At 43.4% G+C, this 25,387-nt stretch overlaps 1 protein-coding gene across 1 annotated transcript in view; it reads left to right on the top strand.

The window, feature by feature from the left end:
• zcchc7 (zinc finger, CCHC domain containing 7) overlaps positions 1-25,387 on the top strand; it is a gene marked incomplete at its 3' end in the record, with an annotated part of 48,239 nt that overhangs the window by 18,190 nt on the left and 4,662 nt on the right. The window contains exons 5-8 of the mRNA XM_080521141.1: positions 11,979-12,028; positions 12,343-12,480; positions 12,608-12,778; positions 16,579-16,614. Of these exons, the coding sequence (XP_080377267.1) occupies positions 11,979-12,028; positions 12,343-12,480; positions 12,608-12,778; positions 16,579-16,614 (395 nt within the window). The remainder of the gene's footprint in view (positions 1-11,978; positions 12,029-12,342; positions 12,481-12,607; positions 12,779-16,578; positions 16,615-25,387) is intronic.

The following is a 25,387-nucleotide window of genomic DNA, read 5'->3' as shown; positions in this document are numbered from 1 at the left end:
ATAGGAGGGGTAAAGAGGAGGGGGGGGGGAGACCGAGTGAAAATGGAGGATGTTTGCAAGTCGACGAGCATGACTGATTCCTTCAACCAAAACTCCGGATATTTATTCAGCATTACTCACTAATCTAAAAAAAATCTTCCTGCCTCCCTGTGTCGCCCCTTTTCTTTTCATCCACACTTGAGGACTTCTGTGTGTGTGTGTGTGTGTGTGTGTGTGTGTGTGTGTGTTGTGTGTGTGTGTGTGTGTGTGTGTGTGTGTGTGTGTGTGTGTGTGTGTGTGTGTGTGTGTGTGTGTGTGTGTGTGTGTTGTGTGTGTGTGTGTGTGTGTGTGTGTGTGTGTGTTCATAGCGGGAAGGTACTGTAGGACGATCTTGTGGAGAAGTCTGATAGAACACAGATGACTTATTCCGACGCATTAAACAGGCCTCTCATTTCTTCCTCTCTTTCTCCCTCTTGTTTACAAACAGGCACACTCCTGGAGTATCTCTCCACCCCTCAGCCCCTCGCCCGCCGGTTTCTTTTATGACTTCTATAAAAGCGACGTGTGATGAGCGAGCGTCGGCGCTCCAGTGGTATTAGCAGGGAGGCATTAGGCATAAACTCTAAGGTATATTAAAGCAACGGCCCTGTTGTTCATATAAACACGCCAATTCAATTTAGCCTGCCCCACGGGGAATGGGATTTCAACAGCTTCCGAGAGCGTGTGGAAGAAGGAGGGAGGAGGGCAAGGGAGGCATTGCGAGTGGTGGGATGAGGTAAGACAAGGAGAAGAGGTGGGATGAAGGGGTCTTGGAAGGAAGCAAGAGGAGGGAATAAGGGAGAAGGGGCTGAAGAAAATGAGGAGGAGGTGTTGGGCACAGATGTGGAGATTAACATATTGTAGTGGGTATGGTGGCTAGTTGCAGGAATTCATTATTATTGCTGCATTAACTACCCATGACGTCAGCATCGCTCTCTTCGCTCGCCCGCACAGTGATGAGTACTATTGACACACACACACAACACACACACACACACACACACACACACACACACAAAACCCACACTGGCAGCCTCTGCGGCGTCTCTGTGCTGCTCCACGCTTGGACAGAGCGTTATGTGGGAAACCCTACAGTTATATTATTCAATCCACATTCAAATGGGCTTGTCAGGAAAGCTCCTGCTTTTTATTACCTGTCAGAAAAACCAATGGAAGAATGGAAAAGAGAGGAGTAAATTAAACGACAGTAAATAAGACCCTCTATCTCGCCGTCTTCTCCCCCCCCCCCCCCCCCCCTGCCATTCTCCCATTCCTCCCCGTGCTCTATTTTGACGGCACACACGTTCGGATACTTTGACAGCATGTTGTTGTTAAGCTCGGCCTGTAGTTTACCTCAACCAGGTTTTTATGTGTCAATCAGATGTGGAGAGGCTAATTATTTTGTTCATCACGGAATAATATCCGCAGCCAATCCGGAGCCCCGTGGGCCGGGCACCCCAGTTGATATCAAAAAGAGAAAGGCCTTTCTATATTTTGTTGAAATACCGGTTTGTGAATAAGGAGTCATGGGATGGGGAATTAAAGAGAGGAAACCAAGGGGGGCTCTGAGGAAGACCTGGAGGTGAGATGGAGGGGATTAAAGTCGAGTTGCACATGTGAGGGCAGAGCTTGGTGATTCCTCCCATTACACCCAAGTGTACACGCAGAATAGCCTCCTCCCGTCTTGCCCCTTCAGCCAGGCATAACCTCTGCCATCTGTCCACCCCCCCCCCCCCCCCCCCCCCCCCCCCCCCACCCTTCTCCTCCTGCTATCTTCCTCCTCGTTACATTTTAGCCCTCTCCTCCTTTTGCGCTTTCTCTTCTCTCTCAGTCCTCCTCTCCGTCTGTTCATTTAGGACCTTACTTTCAAAGCTTTGCTCTCTGGTGGTATTTGGGCAGATTGAACTATTTAATTCTCCCCCCCACCTCAAGGCAGAGTATTATTCCTGTTTCTGTGGTGACAGTTGAAGGAAAGCTGTCCAAAATGATCACACTCATGCACATTTTTGTCACGAGGGCTTTGAATTCTTAACACATAGTGACCTCATCCATCGACGTGAAAAAATATGATGTTTTGGTTGACGGATTGACTCGTGCATCTTCACTCTGCTTCACTCTCGCAGGCACCTGTAACCAGGGATCAGGTCTGGACACCATTTTAGTCGATTCTGAATTTCCAGATAAACACTACTCCTGGGTCAGACCCATAGAAACCTTCAAATGCACCCGGAAAATGTTTATTTTTACATTCAAATATATTTGCAGATAAATTCTTTAGTTTTGACTTTGTGCCAAATTGAATCCTATTGCGAACTGGTTTTGGCAGGCATCTATGACACCCCCCACCCCAACCCCTCCTGGAGTTTGGATCTATTGGAGGTCTCTTCCTGTAAAAGGCACTTGTTTTCTTTCCAGTGTCGATTGTGCTTGTTCACGTGGGAGTGTTATATATTTTTTTCCCTTTCATTTTAACTGACTGAAGTGCCATGAGGTCGCAATGTTGTATTTTGAGTAAAGCCGAGTTGAATTAAATCACCCTTTATGTTTTCTCAATAATGTACGAAATTCAAGAATTGGTCGTTATGCAAGTAAATTGTCTCCTTTTTCACAAATAACTGAGCAATTGTATGAGGATTCTTGTAAATGTACGGGTTTTAGGGGCATCTTGTTCATTTCGTTCAACTCTTCAGTGTCAATGAGACCTAAATAAAGAACAGAGGGTCAAGAAGGACATACACAGTGGTCCACTGCCAGGCTTCAAATGGATGTGGTAAACAGTTCACAAATTTGAAGTCGTTGGTTGCCAACGTAAAAGAAAAACAACGGGGAACTAATTGGTGCGGCTCTAAAAAAGGAGCATAATTTTATTCCTGTGCTCTCAAATCTATTCTGGACTCCTAACTTCTGACTGCCAGGTGCAAAGGACAGCTGGATGCATTTATAAACTGTATTTGAATGAAGCGATAAAAGAGCCATATTAGGCGCTCCTCTTCTAATCCTCTATTGTTCTTTGTCTGTCCCCTGTCCCACAGAGGGGCCGCTCTAATTAAAGACTAATAATTGTATTGTTTTATAAAGCCTATAGAGACAGAGATTCTGCTCTTTAATCATTCACTCCTTCCAACGTTCTCTGCCCATCGAGGGCTATCTCGCTGTATGAAGTCTATAAACACACTGCGACTGACTGATTTGTGTCTTGTGTGTGTGTCAGAGGAGGAGCTGTGTGCCATACAGTAGGACTCGGAACGGAAAAAGCCAAATCTCAATTAAAACTTTAAAGCACTATTATTTAATTACCCCAAAGGCTGTGGATTTTAAGGGTGTGTGTGTGTGTGTGTGTGTGTGTGTGTGTGTGTGTGTGTGTGTGTGTGTGTGTGTGTGTGTGTGTGTGTGTGTGTGTGTGTGTGTGTGTGTGTGTGTGTGTGTGTGTGTGTGTGTGTGTGTGTGTGTGTGTGTGTTGTCCAGGATTATTTCAGTTTTTCAATTTGCTGTTTCTCCTCCAAGTGTGTGTGTGTTTGTGTGCCACAGTGTAACCCCTTATTGGTTGGGTTACTCTTCCCCTTTGCCCCTCCTTTACCCCAGCTCCCCCTTACACACACACACACACACACACACACACACACACACACACACACACACACACACACACACACACACACACACACACACACACACACACACACACACACACACACACACACACACACGTATGCATGCATGCACACATGCTGAAGCGCCGGCAGATAAAAACGCATTATGGTAAATTCCACTTAATGACAAATTTTTAATTTGGGGAACAGGGCCTGGTGAATGGAGCTTAATTACCGGGGCCAAAGATCCCACGGAAAAATAACCCCCTCGACGTGCCCAACCTGCCCGATAATGGAGCGCTTCACAAAATGGCTCAGATTAACCAACGCCGTTTATCTAACCCCCCGCACCCCCCTTCTGTATAATAACAAAAATAACAATCATGAAAATTCTATCTGCCTCCCAGCCCCCCCATCACCCCGCTTCCCTCTCCTACCGTTTCACCCGCCCGCCCACTGCCTGGCTCAATCCCGCAGGAGGAAATTCATCAAAATGAAATTGAGGTTGCAACTCACTGGTTTTATTAAAATATATTTGCCCCTTACAGCCGATGTGTGCTACCGTGTTAGTGTGTTCCACCGCCCAAGACAAAGAGAGCTCCATGAATATTCTGGCCAGTTTTCCTTCGCTGTCGCGTGCTGATTTGTGCAGGTATGACTTTTTGCCACAAAATAGAAATATTTGTAGACTATTGACCGCTTGGACACCATACTCGATTAAAACTCCAGTCTGGCCTGTTCCACCGACTGGTTGTTTGTTTTCGGTCTGTGAAATGTTCACAAAGTCGTGAGGAAATTTCAATGAAATGTTACCAACACCATGATCGGAGCAAGTGAATAACAGGGGGTTTTTTTTGGACCCGACAGTCAGAATATTAAACATAATTATAGTTCTACCATTTCTTTTATACACGCATTGACTGAAATAATGGCTGTTCATATTAATGGTTTGAGCAGTTGCCGTATGTGTCAGTGAGCTGATCATGTTACAGCTGACTTTTAATCATCTCAAAAATCATGTGTCAAAAGCTGCTGTTTGTGTGAAGGGAGGGCTTCAGTAAACCTGTTTTCATTTGCAATGTGTCACAATACTGAAGACAAGTCGATTGTTACAGTTTTAACTTCTCATTAAAAGTTTTGGTTGCTCCTTTACATGAATGATCCAAAGGCCTTCAAATCAGTTTGAAGCCACGAGTCATTGACATAATCTGGTACTGAATCGTCATTAGATTAGTGTGGCCGTCAAAATGTCACTTGAAATGTAAAACTGGCAAACCATTGTCACATCTTTCATCACTGTCGTATTGTTCAGCAACGTAGCTTTTGCAGAAGCCACCCATGCATGTTTCAGTTGATTTACATGGGTCAGTTTTCGGTTCTTTGGTTGGACCAGCAGAACTGGTGGTGGCTCCGGGCGTGGGTGTCCAATAAGAACCACTCTGATGATCAACAGATCCGTGAAGATAAGTTTTGTACTGAAATTTAAAATCTCCACTAAATGGGCCGCGAACGGATATTAAAACGACACAGTGAGTACCTGTCCCGTGCTAAATGCGATGGCTCGGCTTCGGATAACTTCAACACGAATCTGCTGCTGCTGCGCACGCACGCACACACACACACACACACACACACACACACACACACACACACACACACACACACACACACACACACACACACACACACACACACACACACACACACACACACACACACACACCCTCTCTCGCTCTCTCTCTCTCTCCAGCGGTGCACACATAGCCTTGCTCACTTTTCTTGGCCTTCGCCGGTCCCTGTTGTTGTGTACCCTGATTGGACCATGTGGTTGCCATGCGGTTGCCAGGCCGCGCCCCTGCTGTGTGGTAATTGGTGTCTGTGGTGTTGCCGCGTGGCCACGGTGCTTTGACTGACAGGTTTGGCCACCTGCCCTGCCCCGGCTGCCAACATGGTGTAGAAGGGGGCGAAGGAAAGAGAGGGAGGAGGTGGCACGGGCTGGCAGGGGGTGAGCACTTGATATGTCACGGGGGGGGGGATGGATATCAAATAATCAGAGGCGGCCTGAAATATGTGTTGGCCAAACACAGGCAAAATCTACAGGGACTACGGTGATGGCATCTGCCTGCATTTCAGTTTTTTCGCCAAGCTCCAATGGCAGAATAACGTCTTTGATATAAATGTCAGTGTTACATGAAAGGTTTGTCTCCAGGAAGCTGCTTGAGTTGAGTGATCATGATATTTAGCTAACCTCATGCAGTAGAAAATAAATTCTGATTAGTTTCTGGCATACTTATTTGCTTGTGAGCCTTTAAATAGTTATTAAATCCTTGCCAAGGGTTTGAAAGAGATACAAAATATTGGCTTTTCTGTCTGTTTCATTAATGTTGCTTTTTAAGACTTTTGCACCTTATTCCTATTAAACGTTTTAAGATTTGGTCTGATATGGCTGACATTTTATTTGTGTGCCCTTGCCATAGTTTCAGATGTATATATCAATGCCACATTACAAGTTCTTCGAAAAGACCATCCGTTTTAGGTGGGAGCAGGAAAGCAAGTGGAAACTCACCTTGCAGGAAAAGAAAAATCAACAGAACCTTGTGATATTTGCAATGCTTTGCAGTTTCCGCCAAATTTTCTTCGTGGATGCATCATTATCGGAGCATGTGGTGTTCGTACATAGAAAATCTGACATATATAGAAGTGTTTTGACAACGACACTAATACTTTGTTACATCAATCCTTATGAAAACAGGCCACAAAACAAAATAAAACGAAAGCCAACTTGATGAGTAGATTTTTATCTGTATGACAGTTGTAGCGTGAATTTAGAATTTTTCCTCATATCAGAACAACTTTCTTGCAAACTGCAAACTCAAGGTTTTGTATCACACACGTTAAGAGTCACGTGGACGTCATGTTTACTGAATCAATCTTTCACAATTTCTTAGTCTCATTGAGTGCTATTACACGCCAGCATTCCCAAATCCAAGAGTTGAAACAGAAATACAAAGAAATCCACTAACTTTTAGAAGTATCTATTACATATGTCCTTCAGCTACTTTTGCATTTTCTTAAGCTGGTGTTTTCGTCTCTCCTGTGGCTCGAAAAGGGAAGCGGTGTCAGTAGGCGTTTATCTTGACACACCAAGCACTTAATATAACAAAATTTACTCTTCATTGTCATGGGAGCTGAGCGTCTCTATCAATCAGAGGTGGTGGTGTAAACCGTTTAATTTTCTGTCCCGTATCTTTCTGTATTCACGTACTTCCGCTTGTAGCGCAAAAATGCAGTCATGAAACCATCAACACCTATACAGCAGATTTATTTCATCGAACTCTGCTGCTTGTTCCACTCTTCATTTGTTATTCTGCCACCCCGTGCCTCGTTGTGTTGCAGTATTCACCATCCTCTCCTCTTTCTCCCTCTCTTTTCTCATCTTCACTTGCCCGCTTCTACATCTACAGCCCGCTTAGACGTTTCTGTCACACACACACACACACCCACACAAATCGAGTTGGAGGAGTGCGGCCTTGTGCGTGTGTCTCTGTGTCTGACTTCGCCAACCTTTTGGTGTGTTTAACCTTGCAAGAGGGCAAGGCTGTAGGGCAGGGGTGATGTCACAAAGGAAACACTTTTTTTTTTTTCTCCTTTTCCCCCATGCGCACACAAGCTCACACACAAACATATGCAGAGCCTGCACACTCCCACCCACCCTCACCATTGTCATGTATAGTGTTGCTAATCCAGCCTTGTCGTTTCAGTATCAAACATAACCTCCATTTGGGGGGCAAGGCTCCTTTTTCACTCCCATTTGTGGGTGTGTGTGTATTAGTTAGTGTGTGTGTGTGTATGTGTGCGTCAGTGTTAATGGGTCTAGTCAACAACATTGTACAATGGGGCGGGCTGGCTTGGGATGCCTGTTTAAGTGTCAGGACAAGGAAAGAGAGATAGCGGGTAAGGCCGGTCCGTCCGAGCCTTTGATGTTGCTGTGACAGAAGGAAGAACAGCTTGTAGGTGACGCATACGAGGAAGCAGGGTCATTGTAAGTGTATATGATTGTGACAAGGCTGACACATTTTATAGCTCGTGCGTGTGTGTGTGTGTGTGTGTGTGTGTGTGTGTGTGTGTGAGTGTGTGAGTGTGTGAGTGTGTGAGTGTGTGAGTGTGTGAGTGTGTGAGTGTGTGAGTGTGTGAGTGTGTGTGTGTGTGTGTGTGTGCGTGCGTGCGTGCGTGCGTGCGTGCGTGTGTGTGTCCCCCCCCCCCCCCCCCCCCCCCCCCCCCCCCCCGAGAGCAGGGTGTTCATGGTTCATTAGCCACACGTACACTTCCGTTCTGTTCTCAGTGGTAGAAAGGACAGATTCAATGCTTCCACCCCCCCACCCACCCCCCAATTCCTCCTTTTTGTTTTGTTCTGCCGACTCTGATGAACAGGCATGCAGCCACCTCCCCTCTCCTCCTCATCTTCTAGTAATCAGGGTACCTATGAGACAGACAGGTAGCATCTGTCGCCTTCTCTCCCCTGATCCATCCCTCCCTCTCCGTTTCTCCCCCTTTTCCATGCCATTGTGTTGAATTTCCCTCGACGACAGAGTGATGAGATAATGTACGAGATGTCCCGCTAAATCAAAATGTGCGCAGTCCTCAGAAAGCACAGCAAATGGGACGATCAGTAACAACTTGGATGTCGCGTGCCGTCCCAAAATCCAAGTTTTGTCAGATGTGGTCCCCAGCTATAAGCCACGGCACCCCACTTTTTTTTTATTTGGACTTAACCAAGCAAAGATGGCTAAAAGGAACACTTCACCATTTGATCAGTTGAAATTTAACAGTTGCAGTCAACATGGCGGAGGACTCTCTTGAGTCTGTTCAGCTGCTTGGTGAAGCCGCTGCCATCTGCTTTTTCAGCTCCTGACTCCTTCAGATCTGCTGGGCCGCGATGGAACGAAGCTCTGATGGTTTGGTGTTTTTTTTTTTTTTAACGGGGCCTCAGGGTTGATTAGCATATTTTCACCCTGTGTACAGACAACAGCCCACCACCCACCCTCTTCTTCTTTCCTCTCCTCCATGGTCCCCCCCTCACCCATGTGTTTGATTCCTCGGCCATGACAAAGAGCTTCACCCTTTATCTGTGTGTGTGCGCGTGTGTGTGTGTGTGTGTGTGTGTGTGTGTGTGTGTGTGCGCGCGCGCGCGCGCGCGTGCGTGTGTGTGTGTGTGTGGCTTAGATTAAGGGAAAGCTTCCTGCTCTTTATTTGTGAGATCCCCCCGGGAGACGCTTTGGGAATGACTTTCGTTGAGTCACTAACGCCAACACACACACCTTTCACCCTTGCCTTTTTGTTCAAGATGCCCATTGACTGCTTATGTCCCATGCCCATTAACTCCAGACAGACCAACATACACCTGTGAAAACATATCATGTACTTATCTTTGGCTGCATTGAATATAAGAGTTGAAGCGACAACCACGGCAAAAAAAACAACAACACATACATAATGTTCAAGTGAAAATACTTGTATGAAAACACTAAACATTTCATTTCGTGACAAGCACACTGGCTTTTGTGGCATCTAGTGGTGAGGTTGTGAACTGCAACCAAGTGACTTGAGCAATCCCCTTGAGGTATGTGTGAGACCCTACCGGGGGCCACGGAACTTCTAAAAGTCCAAAGGCCTTTTTGTCATTCATTGTTGCTGTGAAAATGCCTCCTCAGTCCAAGTGGACTCACTCTTGAGTTATAAACTTTTTATTTTTTTTAACAGGTAAATAACCAAATCTATCTATTTATATAAGCTTTTCAAATCCCAGATGAGGCCTCAATCGATTATTTAAGGCAGGAGGTGACAACGCAAAAAAAAAAAAAACGGAGATGAAGAGACGACAAATAGGCAGCTGTCAAAAGATTGATTCGATTTTTATTTTTTTTTTAAATCTGAAAAAACTTAAAAATCAAGTAACTTGATTTAATTCTCATTATAATAGAGTGAACACACAGGGAAATAAAAGCTCCACCAGAGACACAAATGATTTCCAATTCACAAGAGTAACATTGCTTGTTGACCAAATTACCTTTACCTTACATACGAATTGTCCTTTCAGTTTTGGAAATAAGCTAATCAACTCTATTTCAATAATCACGTTGATGTTTGAATAAATGAGCCTATTGGGCCTCTTTCATTTCATCCATTTATAGATAAAGAAAGTTATGATTGTTGATAAATAAAGAAAACCAAGTACTGTAAATGTGAAATTCTCCACTTTTTTTTCTTGATCCAGTTTAGGTGTTTATTTCTTTGATAGTTGTTGCTTCAGTTAAAGTATTTTTGGCTGTACTGAAACCATATGAGCTCAAAATACTGTGCTGAGAGAATCGTCCACTGCAGTATGGGCGCCACATTTGCCTAAACACCGGCGAACTTGAGAGACGTGTCCACAGAGGCGACATTCGTTGACCATGTGACCATCAGTTACTTGTAGTTTTGAAGTTACTCCAACCCAGCACATATAGCGGATAGCAATCTCACCTCACATTGAGAAGGTCATGGGGTCATATGGTCCATGCTTGGCTTTTCCATGTGGCGTCTGCATATTCTCTCTGTGTACATGCCTGGGTGCTCCCGTTTTCTCACTCAGGCCCCCCCCCTCAAAAAAAACTGTATTTGAAGTTGACTGGTGACTGTAAAATTGCTTGTGGGTGTTCATATTTGTGTGTGGAATGTTAACGCGAACAAACAGCATAGGTGCTTTCTATCAATCACCGGTAAATATATTTTATTGATATTTTATTATTGTGTTTTAATTCTGGGTTTATTCCATTTACCAGTAATCCGACATTCTCTGACATGTAGGGGGGGGGGTATTCAAATAGATTTTTAGAACCTACAAACCTACTATTGAGCTGCAGCACCTCATTAAGCTATGGAAGGCTGATTTGTACATTGGTGCGAGGTGTTATGACACGACTGTTATTGTCCATATTTTCTTTGATGGTGGTCGACTCCTCTTTTGGAAATGACAGACATAATCTTCGTGAAAGCAAGATGCTGCAGCTAAGCACGATTTGAATTCACTTTCAAAGAGTAGTGACTGGTTTTGGTTTTTGGATTGGTTGTTACACTCTAAAGTTCCTTGTTTTGTGCAAATAGAGTTGCGTGGGTTTAAAAAAAAAAAAAAAAAATTGGTGGTTTTTTTTGGGCGTGTGTATGTTTTTGAGGTGAAGGTCGTGGCAGAAAGGAGCCCCATCCAAACAGCAGCCATTTTAATTTGTTTGACAGGGAAGAGAGGTGATAACCTCCCTCTGCAGCCGCTCACCCGGGGAGCTGAGGGGAGGAGCGGGGGGGTAGAAAACACAGAGAGAGCAAAAGGAAGGAGGGCTGAGCCGCATAGCGATAAGGGTCTGGATCGAGAGAGAGAGAGAGAGAGAGAGAGTTGGGGAAAAGAAAGACAGGGAGCGAATGGCAGAAAGGAGAGTGTAATATTTGATTATGGCTCAAGGCTGTATGTTTGTCCAAAGGCTAAAGACTGTCAAGCAGCTAATCGCAGGGGTCGACGTGTAGGTGTGTCTGTATGTGTTTGTAAAAGCATGCAAGTGTGTGCGGGTCATTGGCATCAGCCCATAATTTATTCTGTGCGCGTGTTCGTGCGTGCGAGGACGCGCGCCGCGATTTCTGGATGTCAGTTACAGTTCTGTGGGCCTGAGGAGAATTCAGTGGCCTCCCTCAGGGTGCTGTTAGTGCCACTCTTATACAGATGTGCAGGGCTGCCGCTGTGTCAGTTTCTGTGTGTTTTTCTTCCCGGAAACTAAACGTACTCCTCGGGGTTTATACTCCTTAATAAGGTTGGATATTGGTCTCAATGTTTATCTGCTCTGTTTCTCATCGAATCCCGCCTCCAATTCTGCTGCGAATTCGAATAAGAAAATGTTAAAAACCCATTTTCTTTTTAAGTTCAGACATTTGTCATACAATGTATACTTTAGGACTAAACGGGGTCCTTATTTCACTCAGGAATGGAGAGCCACACTCTTTTCTGTACATGCATTTTAGATATTTTTCACTCCTACTTTCTGCCAATTTAAATTACTCACATTTTGAAAAATTTTTCTTGTCCTAAACTGTACATTGGCTCTGTCACAACTTTAGCTTACTAGAAATGGGATGCAGCTTATTTCCCTGTTTGCATTACATTGTCAGGGGATGGGAGTCTATAAATTAAAAACCATTGTGGTAAACTTAACTTTATAGAGTTGTGAAGTTCAGTAGCTGTTTGACAGATTAAAAAAAAAACACTGACCTTAAGTAGTTCAAAAATATAGCTGTAAAATATATGCATATGTATATTTGATCATGTTTTTTTATTTCCTTATCTGCCAGATGCAAGTACACAAGAGAAGAGCTGGTTGGTTTCAGACAAAGATAAAGTGGTAAGTGGTAGAAGCTTTTTTTTGTTGTTGCATTAAAAATTGTTTGCATTCAATTCATGAAGCAGTGGAAAACTTAATTTTCTCTCTCAATGTATGAGTTAGTATCTAAATGATACAAAGAAATAAACCAATAATCTAAAGATATGATGAATGCAGTTCTGCCAAGGCGGTGTTGAACTGTATGAGCGTACATTTGTTGATTTCAGTGGATTGTAAAATGATTTAAAAAAAAAAACTGTACTAACATCCGCATTAGCCACCGGAGATTTGCATCAACAATTCGATGACACTTAAGCTCCGACTGTGTGCTTCAGGCTCGGATCTACAACACTGACGGGGGCCGCAAGGCAGCAGGCCGGCGGTTGTCAAACAGATACTACACGGACAAAAACGTGCACTGTAGGAATTGTGACAAGACTGGACATCTCTCCAAGAACTGTCCTGAGCCTAAAGTAAGTTCCAATCAGTGCACAGCAGCCTCTAACAGTTTACAATAATTCTCTCAAAGTGTGTCAAACAATAGTCTTATGTTTTTGTGTGTGTGTGTGTGTGTGTGTGTGTGTGTGCGCGCATGCGCAGAAGGTGTCGCCGTGCTATCTTTGCGGCACCCCGGGCCACATGTCCAGTGCGTGTCCCAACAAATACTGCGATAACTGTGGCCTGCCTGGACACCTCTTCAGCTCCTGCACTGAGCGGCCATACTGGAAAAAGCAGTGCCATCGCTGCAACAAGACAGGACACTTTTTTGATGTGAGTATTTTTTATTTTTTTTTTAATCTAGACTACAAACCAAACTCAAAAGATACATATTTTTCATAGTAATTCTTAAGCATGACATTACTTTCTTAACATTTGACTCAAAATCAGCCAATATAACCAACTCTCATTCGAGTTACAGCAGCTCAGTCTCCGGTGCCCTCTGAACACATCTGGCTTCTCTGTGCAACAGTTGATCCCAGATGTGTCGATCAGGTTGTGGTCATCATGCATCTGTGGAGGCTGGCCAAGCTGTTCTTGCAAGTCAGAAAGGCCACTGGTTGTCTTTGCACTTAACTTCTGACCTCATAGTTTGACAAAGAGAAATACAAAGCCGCATACTACTAAACCGACCAGCAAGCAATTTTATTTCTTAAGTACTTTAAATTAACCACAGTGGACCAAAGTGCTGTACAAGAAAATAAGTAAGACGTAAAAGTGCATAATTCACACATTTTTAAAATTGATAAAAGATTAAGTACAAATAACAAATGCAGTTAAAACTCATTCAATGGACAGAATCTTAAGTAATATAAAAGGTATAAAAAAGATAAGGCTGGAGAATATAATGTCTGTAGCTCACATGTTGTCGAACTCAGTCGAACTGAGAAAAGGTGGGTTTTAAGACGTGTTTTAAAAACAGACGTCGGAAGTAGCTTGTCTGATGGACAGAGGCAAGTCGTTCCACATCTTAGGCTGCAAAGGGGCAGTTCCCTCTGAGCCCACGCTTGGGTTTTAGGTCCTTTCAGGAGCAGCTGATCAGCTGATCTGAGAGAGTGAGTCGGAGTAAAAGCCTGAATCAGATAACACTTGCCCTTCGACATAAATACACACATACATGTTCAAGGCTGTAGTCTATGTGTAACGAATAAATTAAACCGCAACATAAAAAGATGGGGATGAAATAGGTAGAATACATGCCTCCCTAAAAAAAAAAAAAAACTAAACAAAAAATAAATAAATAAATGATATATCGTTATAATTCTTTATAATTGTTAGAGATTATATCTTTTTTTTTTTAGTATCCACGAGTGGAGCTCCAACATAACTGGCTCTGTAAGCCAGAACATTATGGCCACCGATAGTTAGTGGGTGTGCTTCAATTTGTACAAAGCAAACATTTTGTCTTCAAATTTGATGTGTAAAAAAAAAAAAGAGAAAAATCTGGAGTTGTATGGATTTGATTGACTGACAACAAGACAGCGTGTGATGGCTGTACGACTGGTCAAACCCTCTGCAAAACTGCAGCTTTCCTGCGGTGTCCCAGTCTGTAGCGTTCAGTATTTTCCAGTGATGGTCTCGGGAAGGAAAAGCAGTGAATTTGTGACAGAAACATGGACGGCCAAGGCTCACTGATGCATGCGGTGCCATGGAGGTCCCTCCTCTCCCCTTTAAGGATCTGCCGTTAACATCTTGGTGCTCGCTACCCCAGCAGGCCTTCAGAGCTCCAGTGGAGTTCATGTCCTTAATGGTTGGAGTTGTTTTGGCAACAAAAGAAGGTCAATCTAAATATTCAGCAGGTGTCATAATGTTAGCTGATCACTGTAGTATAAAAAAAAATCAACTATAAATACTAAATACAACATTTTAGAAACATTACTGCATCTTACGACAGAGTATATAATTATTAACCTGCGAAGACGCACCGAAAAACCCACCAGTGTTAATGCCTCAACAATTGCTAATGCAATTTTAACACAAGAAGACTGAGGCACATATTTGAAGAATGTTTACACATAAATAAATAAAGAAATATTTACGGAGGGTATGAAAATTAAGTTTTTGGATCAACACAAAATAAGGAAACTCATCAGAATGGCCTCCAGCTTGGGAGAACTTAGTGATTGAATTTAAATACAACAGCCACTGTTATCAAATTGTACATTGTGTTTTTCTTTTTCTCCTTTATTCAATCATTCCCTCTTGATTTTCCCAAATCTCCTTATTTTAACTCCCAATCCTCCCTCCTACCCCCCCCCCCTTGCTTTTCTCTCCCGTAATAATGAGCGACCAAGGGTCAACGCACGCTGCTGTTCACATTAATTGATACACTTCAGCAATTACAGCTTAGTTATGTCTCTGCCATGCTGCATATTCCAGCTGTGTGTGTGTGTGTGTGTGTGTGTGTGTGTGTGTGTGTGTGTGCGTGTGCGTGTGCGTGTGCGTGTGCGTGTGTGTGTGTGTGTGTGTGTGTGTGTGTGTGTGTGTGTGTGTGTGTGTGTGTGTGTGTGTGTGTGTGTGTGTGTGTGTACACGCGTGCGTGCACTGGATCTGAAGGGTGAATCTAATGACCATCAATGACAATTATGCCACCGCGGCGTTCATTACCCTGCCCATTTCTACTAATGCCATAGAATGGAAAATGCTGTGTGTATGTAAGAAGCTTCCTTATGTCTCCCACACCTCTCTCACCCCCCCCCCCCCCCACACACACACACACCCACACCCAGTCAGTCATGTACTGCGCTCTGTGCAATGGATGAGTAACCAGGTGAACACCAGAGGGAAAGGGTAGACCAGGACACACATAACCCAATTTTTCTTTCTCAGAATCTCTCACTTGCTTTTTTTTTTCCCTCATCTCTTCATCTCGATCCATGGCTTGATCTCCTCCTCTTTCTATTTTGCATATTGTTTCTTAAACAACAAACAAAAGGTGTAAAGTTGTATAGTAGTGTAATTACCCTTTTCTGGTAAGGCATAACATTTTCTCTCTCCCCCCCCCCCCCCCCTCTTCACACAAATTATACTCTTATGTATTAGTGTGTCTTTGAGAGAGAAAGAGAGTCAGGTCTCAGTCCCCTGGGTCTTTCTGTGTCTCTCATTAAAGACAGACGGTTGATGGAGCGCAAGTGTGTCGCTCGACTCGCCTGTCGCCCTCAACAACAACACACAGTACCCTGGCGGTCTGGAGGGAGAGACCAAACAGGAGTGTGTGTGTGTGTGTGTGTGTGTGTGTGTGTGTGTGTGTGTGTGTGTGTGTGTGTGTGTGTGTGTGTGTGTGTGTGCGTGTGCGTGTGCGCGTGCGCCACTATACCCAGCGAGATCAGAGTAAAGACAAAGTTGCCATGCAGGCTGTTGTTGAAGGTTCAGATTTAAATGTGCACCCCGCTCACTTTGTAATGTGACCAAAAGTCGTCCAATTTCCCGATAATTGTTCAATGCGGAGAGCAAGTTTAGATTTTCAGAGCTCAGGCTCCCGCCTGTCTCTCTCCTCGGGTCTCCCCTCGCACTCAGTAGGTATGTAAGTAGATAAATCTTGTTGCCCGCGGCGACTGCGGCATTTTCAATTTCCCAGTGGGAAGTGGCGGCTGTTGGGAAAGGATGTCGGAACGCTTAAGGAACAGCGTGGAGAAGCCCCGGAGATAATGCTTTATCCACACCGGGACAAAACGACTGACTGCTTTACTTACTGTTAGAGCGGCTGGCTGCAGCAGAGACACACCGAATGTAAAACAGCGAGAAATCTGGGGGGGATAAAGGTTCAGACAGAGGTGCTGGAAGACACCTGGCGAGGCAGCCAGGCAAATAAATGTCACTGTGACACTATAGCCAGTTTCTCACATTCACTTTGCCCCCCCCCCCCCCCCCTACTCGCTCAATCAATGAATAAATCAATCAATCATCATTTTCTTCCTCCCACATAAAATCTCGCCAGTGTCATCAGATTATATGTTCCTCCCTTCATTTTCAGAATGGAACTAATACACACTGAAAGTTGTTGTTTTTAACTGAGTCGATGTGGGTTTTGATGTTTTCTGTTGTGTTTTTTTTTTTTTTCTTTTTCTCGCCAGGCTTGTCCAGAGATCTGGAGACAGTACCACATCACAGTAAGTGTCCCTTACCGAACCAACACACTCATCCTGGTGCTGATCACACTTTCACCTCGCCGCTTTTCATTCTATAGTGTTGTGTCCTTTTTGATTGTATGCAATCTTTTTTTTTTTTTTTTATCAAGATGACTGTTGGATGCAGAGTAGGCCATATGAGTCATATTGAGAGATTAGTTTAGCTTAATTTCAAAATGATTGTAAACTTGTTTTCTTTGTTGGCTCATTTGACAGATTGTTCGATACATGACTGCACCTGTGGGGAAATTTACTTTCGGCTCTGCAGAGTCATACTCGTCACACGTGTGGACGATAACAAACGAGCTTAAAATCCAAGTACAAAATACAGGATAAAATAAATGCAAAATTTGATAAATGCATATTAAACCACATTTTTTTAGGCTACTGATTAAAAAAAACACACTAAACTTATCTAACAAATTTGTAGTTTTGAACCCAGAACCGTTAGACCAACAATTAATAAGGTTGTGCAAAAAAATAGCCTAAAAGACTTGTGGTTATTAAATCATAGTGAGTAAGTGAATTTGTGTTTTAAAACAATTTATTAATCATGTGAAAGTTAAGGATGAAAATCTATGTGAAATATGTGTTCATGGAGCCATCACTTTATACACAAATAGTACATATAGAAAAGACAAAGGTGCTGAACAGTGAAGTGAAACCGCCTTCATTATGTATGTATAGTGAAATCATGAGTCGTATATGTCGAACATAGATTTTACAAAATACCGCTCTTTTTTTTCCTAATTTTAAGTAAAGTGTTTAACTGGTTGTTACTTTGCCTTTTGTGTCAAATTTGATCCTAGTAGATATTGTCACTTTGCCCAGACTCCCAATTAAAGCAGAAATGTAAAAAGAACAAGGTGGTGTTAGAGCGTTGTGACTAAGCCTGCAGCTTTCTGAAGCCAACCCCACTTACAGGCAGTGACACTTAAATCTTTTTTTTATGCAAGAACATGTCTGATTAAAGGAGAAGTCCTGTACTTTACAATTCCTCTTTGCCAGATATATACAGTATGTAGCGATAATAGTGTTTCAACTACAGATCTTTGGCAAGATGACTTACCCTTCGCCTGAAACTTCATGAACAATGCCATTTATTCAAGCCATTTTCATCAATGTAATATGAACGACAAAGTGAAAAAGGTCAAAGCAAACCTGCTCATCTGTACATAACTACACTCAACCTCTAAACCAGGGTGGCCAGTAGTACCCATGTGTCAGCTTTGCTGTTAAAATGTCGTTATGATTAACTAAGCAGTGACACTGACTTGATGAAAATGGTGCAAAGGTTTATAAAGAGCAAACTGAAAGAAACCTTTTTGGGTCACTTCAAAAGAAAAGGTGTCACAGCATCACAATCGATATGCAGTTTGTGATTTGTATTGACCTTGCCCTGTGGCAGATGAGTGGAGCATGGCGCCAAACGAAATCAGATTGAGGGAATTAGACTTCTTTTTCAGTTTTTGCTTCGTTTTCAACTTAAATGCATGTGACATCTTTTGTGTGGTGTGTTTGTGTGTATGTGTGTGTCTGTGTGTATGAAGAAACAATGTCAATGAGACAAAAACTGTGTGACAGTCACATGGGCCATATGTCAGCGGGGAGACATTTACTTTGGTGTGTGTGTGTGTGTGTGTGTGTGTGTGTGTGTGTGTGTGTGTGTGTGTGTGTGTGTGTGTGTGTGTGTGTGTGTGTGTGTGTGTGTGTGTGTGTGTGTGTGTGTGTGTGTGTGTGTGTGTGTGTGTGTGTTAGTGAGGGAGTGATATAGACCTCAGCCTAAGAGAAAAGAGCAGCTTGTTTGTCAATTAAAAGACGTGATAAAGCATGAAATGGGCTGCCAACACCACACGGGACGAGGGAGTGAGAGAGAAGGAAGAAGAGTGTGTGTTTGCATATATCTTGGCGTGCACTTTGAGTGTGGAACTGTGTGTGTGTGTGTGTTGGGGAGGTCTGTCACTCTTCTCTATGGAGATTAATTAGCAGGGGCTGTCTAATGAAAAGGCAGCATCGTTAGCGCTGGGGGTAGCACGGTGGGAGAGATGGCAGGAGGAGGAGGGGGGGGTTTGGGGAGCGGGACGGAGCAGTTCCAAGGGAGGCGCTGGCAGAGGCGATGGGAGTTGAGTTTAATTGTTGCTCTTGTGTTGGCGACGGATGCTCTCTGGTTTACTGTAGAGTTTCACTTTGAGCAGAGAAATGCTGACGAAAGTCTTGGGTCGCTTTGCGATCTGATGAAACCTTTATAGCCATGCTCTCTCTCGCTCTCTCTCTCCCTACGTATGTGTTTGTATTTGTGTGTGACGATGTGCTTTAACGGGTGGAGGATTGTGACCCAGGTCTAATTGAAGTATTTAAGCCATTTAAGCACTGGGAACAGAAGGTCGTTACAGATCCAAACTGGCATGGGGGTTAGGGGCCCACACACACACACATGCATACACGGGGCTCCTTCTGTTTAAGACAGCCTCATTTTATTCATGATGCTGCTTATGACCCTGAACTCCCCAATGTGAGAAGGTGTGTGTGCACACACAAGTGTGTGTGCACACACGAGTGTGTGTGTGTGTGTGTGTGTGTGTGTGTGTGTGTGTGTGTGTGTGTGTGTGTGTGTGTGTGTGTGCGCGCGCGCGCCGGGTCCGTTTATCTTCCGTGAGGTTTTTTGTTGTCTGCCTGCACCTGGCCCTCAACTAACAAACTCCTCCACACCACACAGTATAGACCACAAAGCCCTGGAGTATTTACTGAGAAAGTACCACACACACACACACACACACCCTCTCTTCCGATATATAGAGCTGCAAATGGAGTAAAAAAATAAATGTTCATCATGTTTGTGTCATATTGAGTTACATATGTATTTATTTTTTTACATTGTAGTCTTTTTTTTTTTTTTTTTTTTAATTCCTTCTCTACAGATTGTTTACTTCTACTGCTCTTTCTCAGTCTGCCTTTTTGTTTCACCAACCCACACACATACACACTCTTAGTGACGGCGCAACTTCACCACTCTTCCGAGAATACCGTTGTTTTCTTGTGACGATGGTCGGCTCTATTGTCGTTTGCCTTTCGTCCTCAAAAATCCCTTCTTGTGAGCTCAAACGTTTTGAACTTGCCACCCCTCCCTCTGACTGTCTCGTCGCTTCATAGAAAAGCACGAGTCCTTTGAGAAGTCAATACTAAACGTGTTCATTGATACAGCGAATATTGTCTTCACGCAGTTGCTTACATCAAAGTTTTTTTTTTTTTTTTTCAATGTCCCTCCATATAATAGTGGCGCTTTTTGTATCGGCAGCATTTACAGTTTGGCTTTCAGTGTAATTTGAATTACGGCCTGCTGAGCGCTTTTGCTGCTTTGCCGTTTTGTGTCTGACATAAAATCTGTTGTTCGCTGTTAACATTGAAGCTTTGAACCTGGTTGTAAACACTGGTGGCTCTGTGCTGAAAATGTGAAGGGCGATGTCATGTTTCTGTTTGGCCCGTCAAAGAACAAGGTGTCCCAAAGTAGAGCCCAAAAAATGCAATGCAGGCCTGCAACCAACATTTTGTTTTCATTTTTGATGCATGACTTTGTCATTTTTGGGATTAATGACCCCAAATGCAGGTGGCGAGATCTACACTGTCCATTGTGACGTTGATTTAAAGAAACAAAAATGACAAAAGCTGCAATTTCCCACATTGACTGATTCTTAAATATTCAGATTTTGAGACCAATAAGCTAAATTCAATGTCCGTTGTCAAAATTACAGATCCAGTGTCTATCTGCTCAGCCTATTCATTACATGCAGTGTTTAAACTCATCTGTTTTTGGGGGGGGGGTTTCCCGGACATTTTTTTTTTACAACATGGATACCGTTTTTCCACCAAGAATGCGCAAAGTAAGATTAGAGGATGGTGAAAAGGACAGCAGTGATGGGCGGGGGGGGAAAAAAACTCACCCGAATGGAGATTATTACAGAGGATGGATGGAGAGCAGTCACGAAAGGTCAAAGCTCAGTCTTAGTGACGTACCGTCTGGCTGCAATAACGCAAGGAAAGATCATGCCGAAATGTGTAGAGACATATATATATATATTCCAGGCACAGACAAGTTGCTTGCGAGGACCCTGCTGTGTTGTATCAAGACCAAAGCGCCACCCTCTGGCCGCTGTGGAAAAATGGTTGACATTTGGTCTATGGGAGAGGGAGAGAGAGGGAGGGGGAGAGAGAGAGAGAGAGCTGCAGGGGGGAACACGGAGGGGTGAGTGTATTAAACAGGTTGAAAGAGACGGGATGAGCGAGCAGAGAGAGTGAATCGGAGCACACAGCAGCTGATTGGTGCAGGTATATGGGTGTGTGAGCATTGATTGGGCTCTCTTTAGATAGTAGTGGTGACACCTGTATGTTGGTGTTTATTGATCTGTGCCTCTGCAGGCGGCGGTGGGGTGTGTGTGTGTGTGTGTGTGTGTGTGTGTGTGTGTGTGTGTGTGTGTGTGTGTATTGAGCGGATTTTCTCCTCACGGCATTATCAGGGTGTGTGTATTGATCTTTCCCTTAGGGATATGTGTGCATGTTGTGTGTTTCAGAGTGAGAGAAAAAAAAAAAAGCAACTGTGAGCTTCTCGTTCGCACCTGACTGTCGTACTTTCTTTTTGGTCTCCTTCTCATATTTCACAGGTGACGCTCAGTTCAGTCTCTGTGAACGGTGGACATTTTGTTCCCAAATCTTACATTTTTCTGAAAAGAGTGTCTCGTTCAATTTCAACAGTAAAAAAAATAATAATAAAAGTATCTTGATAATACAGTGGATTTTTTTCCTGGGTGTCTTCATCAAATGAAGAACATACTCCAGAATATATCCAGAAGTCTCACAGCCTATTGTCTTTGATTAAACCGAAAACGATGCCAATCAGTCTTTCGAATATGGAAGTAGTCAACAACCATCTAAAGTAGGAGGGGGAAAAAAGAAGCTTAAGATTAAAAAATAAAAAAAATCCCCAGCGTGGAGTCAGTGGAACAGCTCAAGAAAGGACTTTTTGCTGCATGTCTCTTTCCCTGTCTTTGTTCCTCCAGGAAAAAGCCCATGAAAAACCAAGAAATCCTCTCCAACATGATCTGATTGCACTTTTTGAAAAATGCCACTGAAAAAGACAACTGCTTGCAAGAAGCATTTGACATTAGTGAAATTATGACTTTAAGATGGTTATAAATTAATATAGTTAATAAATATCCATAGTGGAACAACAGCTTCATTGGGTTGTATCCCTGATTTGGTAGCAGTAGACATAAAAAAAAACAAAAAACAAAAGACATTTACTTCATCACTGCCTTGTATCTGTCCCCTACTACCCACTCTTTATTTAACTTTTAATTCACAACAGTTTTTATACACATATATATTATGAGACATATTAGAGTGTATTTTCTGTCTTTTTATTTTATTTTTTTACCACAAAGTAAACATATGTCTGTTTTCTATTATTATTTGACAGTGTCAAATTATGTGGTACAGGTCATTTAATATAGTACCTTTCATTTTGTGCATTTGGTACGTGTTTTTTTTTTTTTTTTTTTTTTAATAAACATTAGCCAGCCTCACTTGTGGAACCACTTTGGACTTTTCCCCCCTCCATGCTGTGTGGAGATAGAGCGCCACTCAGTGGCCGAATGGAGAAATTCACCCAAACTATGGCAGCGTTTAGTGGCACGATTAAACGGAGGAAATTCGTTTGAATTCCTCTGTAATGCATTTCTGATTGTTTTCTATTCAAACTGTGACGACAAAATAAAAGCACGTTCAGCAAAATCCTGATGATCCATCACACTGAAAGACGGTTGTCTTTGATCATAGGCTGAAATGTTCTTGAACGTAATGAAATAAAATATTGAAATACAGTATTTGTTATGTGCTTTCAAAGTTCTGTGCTGTATCATTAAAACACAGTTTCTTGAAGAATACAAAAAATATTGATCTCAAACCATCATAAAACACATGGAAGGTGGAAGTGATCATTTGGAAAGACAACAGGAATAATGTAATCCCATATAATATGAAATTATGTTTCTTTTGATCGGTTATAAAGCCGCACTACTTTCTGTTAAATGTCTTCTTCCCCTTTTGCTGAACTTCAATCCCCACTTTTAGTTTTAACCTTCATCCCACTTCTGTTTTTGCTTGGATGACCTCTTTTTTTTTTTCTTCTTCCATTCCTATTAAAGGGATATGCTCAATTCAAACAGAAGCGTGTGAGAATCCTTTAAATCCACATGTGGTCAATGAGCTGTTTTTGCTGGCTCATCATTGTATAGTACAGACAGTCCAGTCCTCTCAATTCTGCCTTGTCGAAAGGCTCTTGACTCTTTATTCTCCCTCGTATTGAGACACCTGAACGAGCAGGCTGCAAGGAGAAGCCTTTTGTATGCCTACTTATATGAAAAGTCAGCGGTCGTCGTGGAGAATAGTTACACGGGTTCAGTTGAAAGGCAACGCAGGTCATTGTTTTACTTCGCTTCATAAGAGGTGGTTTCACTTGGTAGTTTCTTTTTTTCAAACTTTATTATAAGTTTAATTAGTAGTTTAAATGTTAAAAAAAACTAAAACTAAAGGAACACCTCAAAGGCAACAGGGAAGACTCCACAATTTTTTTCTAATGTTTGATGGGTTAAAAAAAAAGTAATTTATTATCCACGGAAATATCTGGGAGATACGTTGACCATTAAAACAGTCTTAATGTCACATCACCTGTTTTTAGGCGAGGATAGAAGTCAAAATAACTGTAAAATTGCACATTTTACTGCTCTCTGTCAGGCGGACAGGTTAACATAATTCAGGTGTTTATTCTTTGGTAGTGTCTTCAGCCACACTGTTGGATTTACACGCAGAACCAAAGGAATGCGCACAGACACACTCACACACATACGCACACACACACACACTCACAGGTGCAGTGTTATCAGAGGTCTTGCAGGCTTTGCAGGTCATTGTGACTTTCCGCTTAGCTTGGATGGTGTCGATTTTGTTGTGTGTACGTGTGTGTTTAGCGACTTGTGTGTAATTGGTTGGCTGTGGTGTAAAATCAGGATTTAACATCCTGACTGGAGCGCAAGAGTCCATCTGCACACGGTATATCCAAATCCCTGTCTCTCGTGTCCATATATGTTGTCTCTGTCTAATTGGAGGGAATGAAATAAGTACGACGGCGCGGCCGCACGCTCGCCACAACAGAATGGGACGGTTGATCTCGACAGCGGGAGCCGCGAAAGAGAAATTGTACAACTTTGAATCGGGTTTTGAAAAGATTAGTGTGTATCCCCTGCTCCCACTTTCCACAGTGTGACCAGATTACCGCTCGTTGCTGCCCCAAATGGGGGGGATTTCTCCAGAGGTGGCAACCCCGCAGCCTTTCACCCCTGCATCGCATTATCATTACATTCCAGGAGCTTTTTCTCTCCCTCTCTGAAGAGGAAATCAGGACTCCACACTGATTGTCTTCAGACTGATTGACTGACTGACGGGGGGAGATAGGAAGAGCCTCTGGGAATTAAGCGGTGTGCGAGTGTGAGTCCGGGTTTGGGCGCCGGGTTAGGGCGTCGGTCTTTGTGAAATGTCAGACACAAAGGGGGGGGGGGGGCAGGAATCACATCTGGTTATTTGGAGGAACCCCCCCACACACACACTACGCGCACACACACACTACCCGTCGTCCTCTTTAGCCTTTTTAAGTTCACATGTACACCTTCACCTTCAACCGTCTCCTCAGAGACACCAACTCCTCCCATTCATGTGAAATTACACTGTGATTAATTTATTTGCAGTCGTCGAAATAGCACAGGTCATTGTCCATAGGAGTAAGAGGATTAATGGTTCAGTCTTCAGCTCCTTTATTGTATTCTGTCTGAGAAGATGTTCACCTTAAAGCCATTTCATCTCACTAATTCACAACAGTCTAATTAATCCGCCCTGTTCACCTAATATGTACATAGCGGCATGTTACGCAAACACACACACACACACCCATGCACCACAAGGGTCTGTTTGTTTTGGTATGAGCCAAGTGGTCTTGTGTTGTGTTGTGGGGCTGTTCTCTATGATAAAGCATGCAGAGTTGGTCCCCTGTGGGTCCTGTAACATATGCAAACCTCTCCCCATTGCCGCAATAACATATGCAAAACAGTGCTACTGGCCTTGGCCCCCATGCTCCCACCATCCGTTACTGTTCTGCTCCCACCCCCTTTTACACACACACACACACACACACACACACACACACACACACACACACACACACACACACACACACACACACACACACACACACACACACACACACACACACACACACACACACACACACACACACACGCCTGTTTGCCTCTCGGATTGTGTTTGATAACTGTGTGTGTGTGTGTGTGTGTGTGTGTGTGTGTGTGTGTGTGTGTGTGTGTGTGTGTGTGTGTGTGTGTGTGTGTGTGTGTGTGTGTGTGTGTGTGTGTGTGTGTGTGTGTGTGTGTGTGTGTGTGTGTGTGTGTGTGTGTGTGTGTGTGTGTGTTCCCCTCAGATTGTCGTCTGTAACAGTCTGAGCTTTGTGTTGGCCGGAGGATTATCACAGCTTTGCCACCAGCAGCTAAGGCAAGGAGCAGAGGAGAGTGGGGCTTAGAGAGACACGGTGTATGTGTTGGGACAACTGTGGGAAAACACATTCGTGTGTGAGGGGAGAGAGAGAGAGCACGAGCACACTCGTGTGTCTGCGTGTGCATGCATGAAGGACCACGAATGG

The sequence above is a fragment of the Blennius ocellaris genome (genome assembly GCF_963422515.1).
Source record: "Blennius ocellaris genome assembly, chromosome: 3".
Taxonomy (NCBI): Eukaryota; Metazoa; Chordata; class Actinopteri; order Blenniiformes; family Blenniidae; genus Blennius; species Blennius ocellaris.
This window is presented reverse-complemented; position numbering and strand designations above follow the sequence as displayed.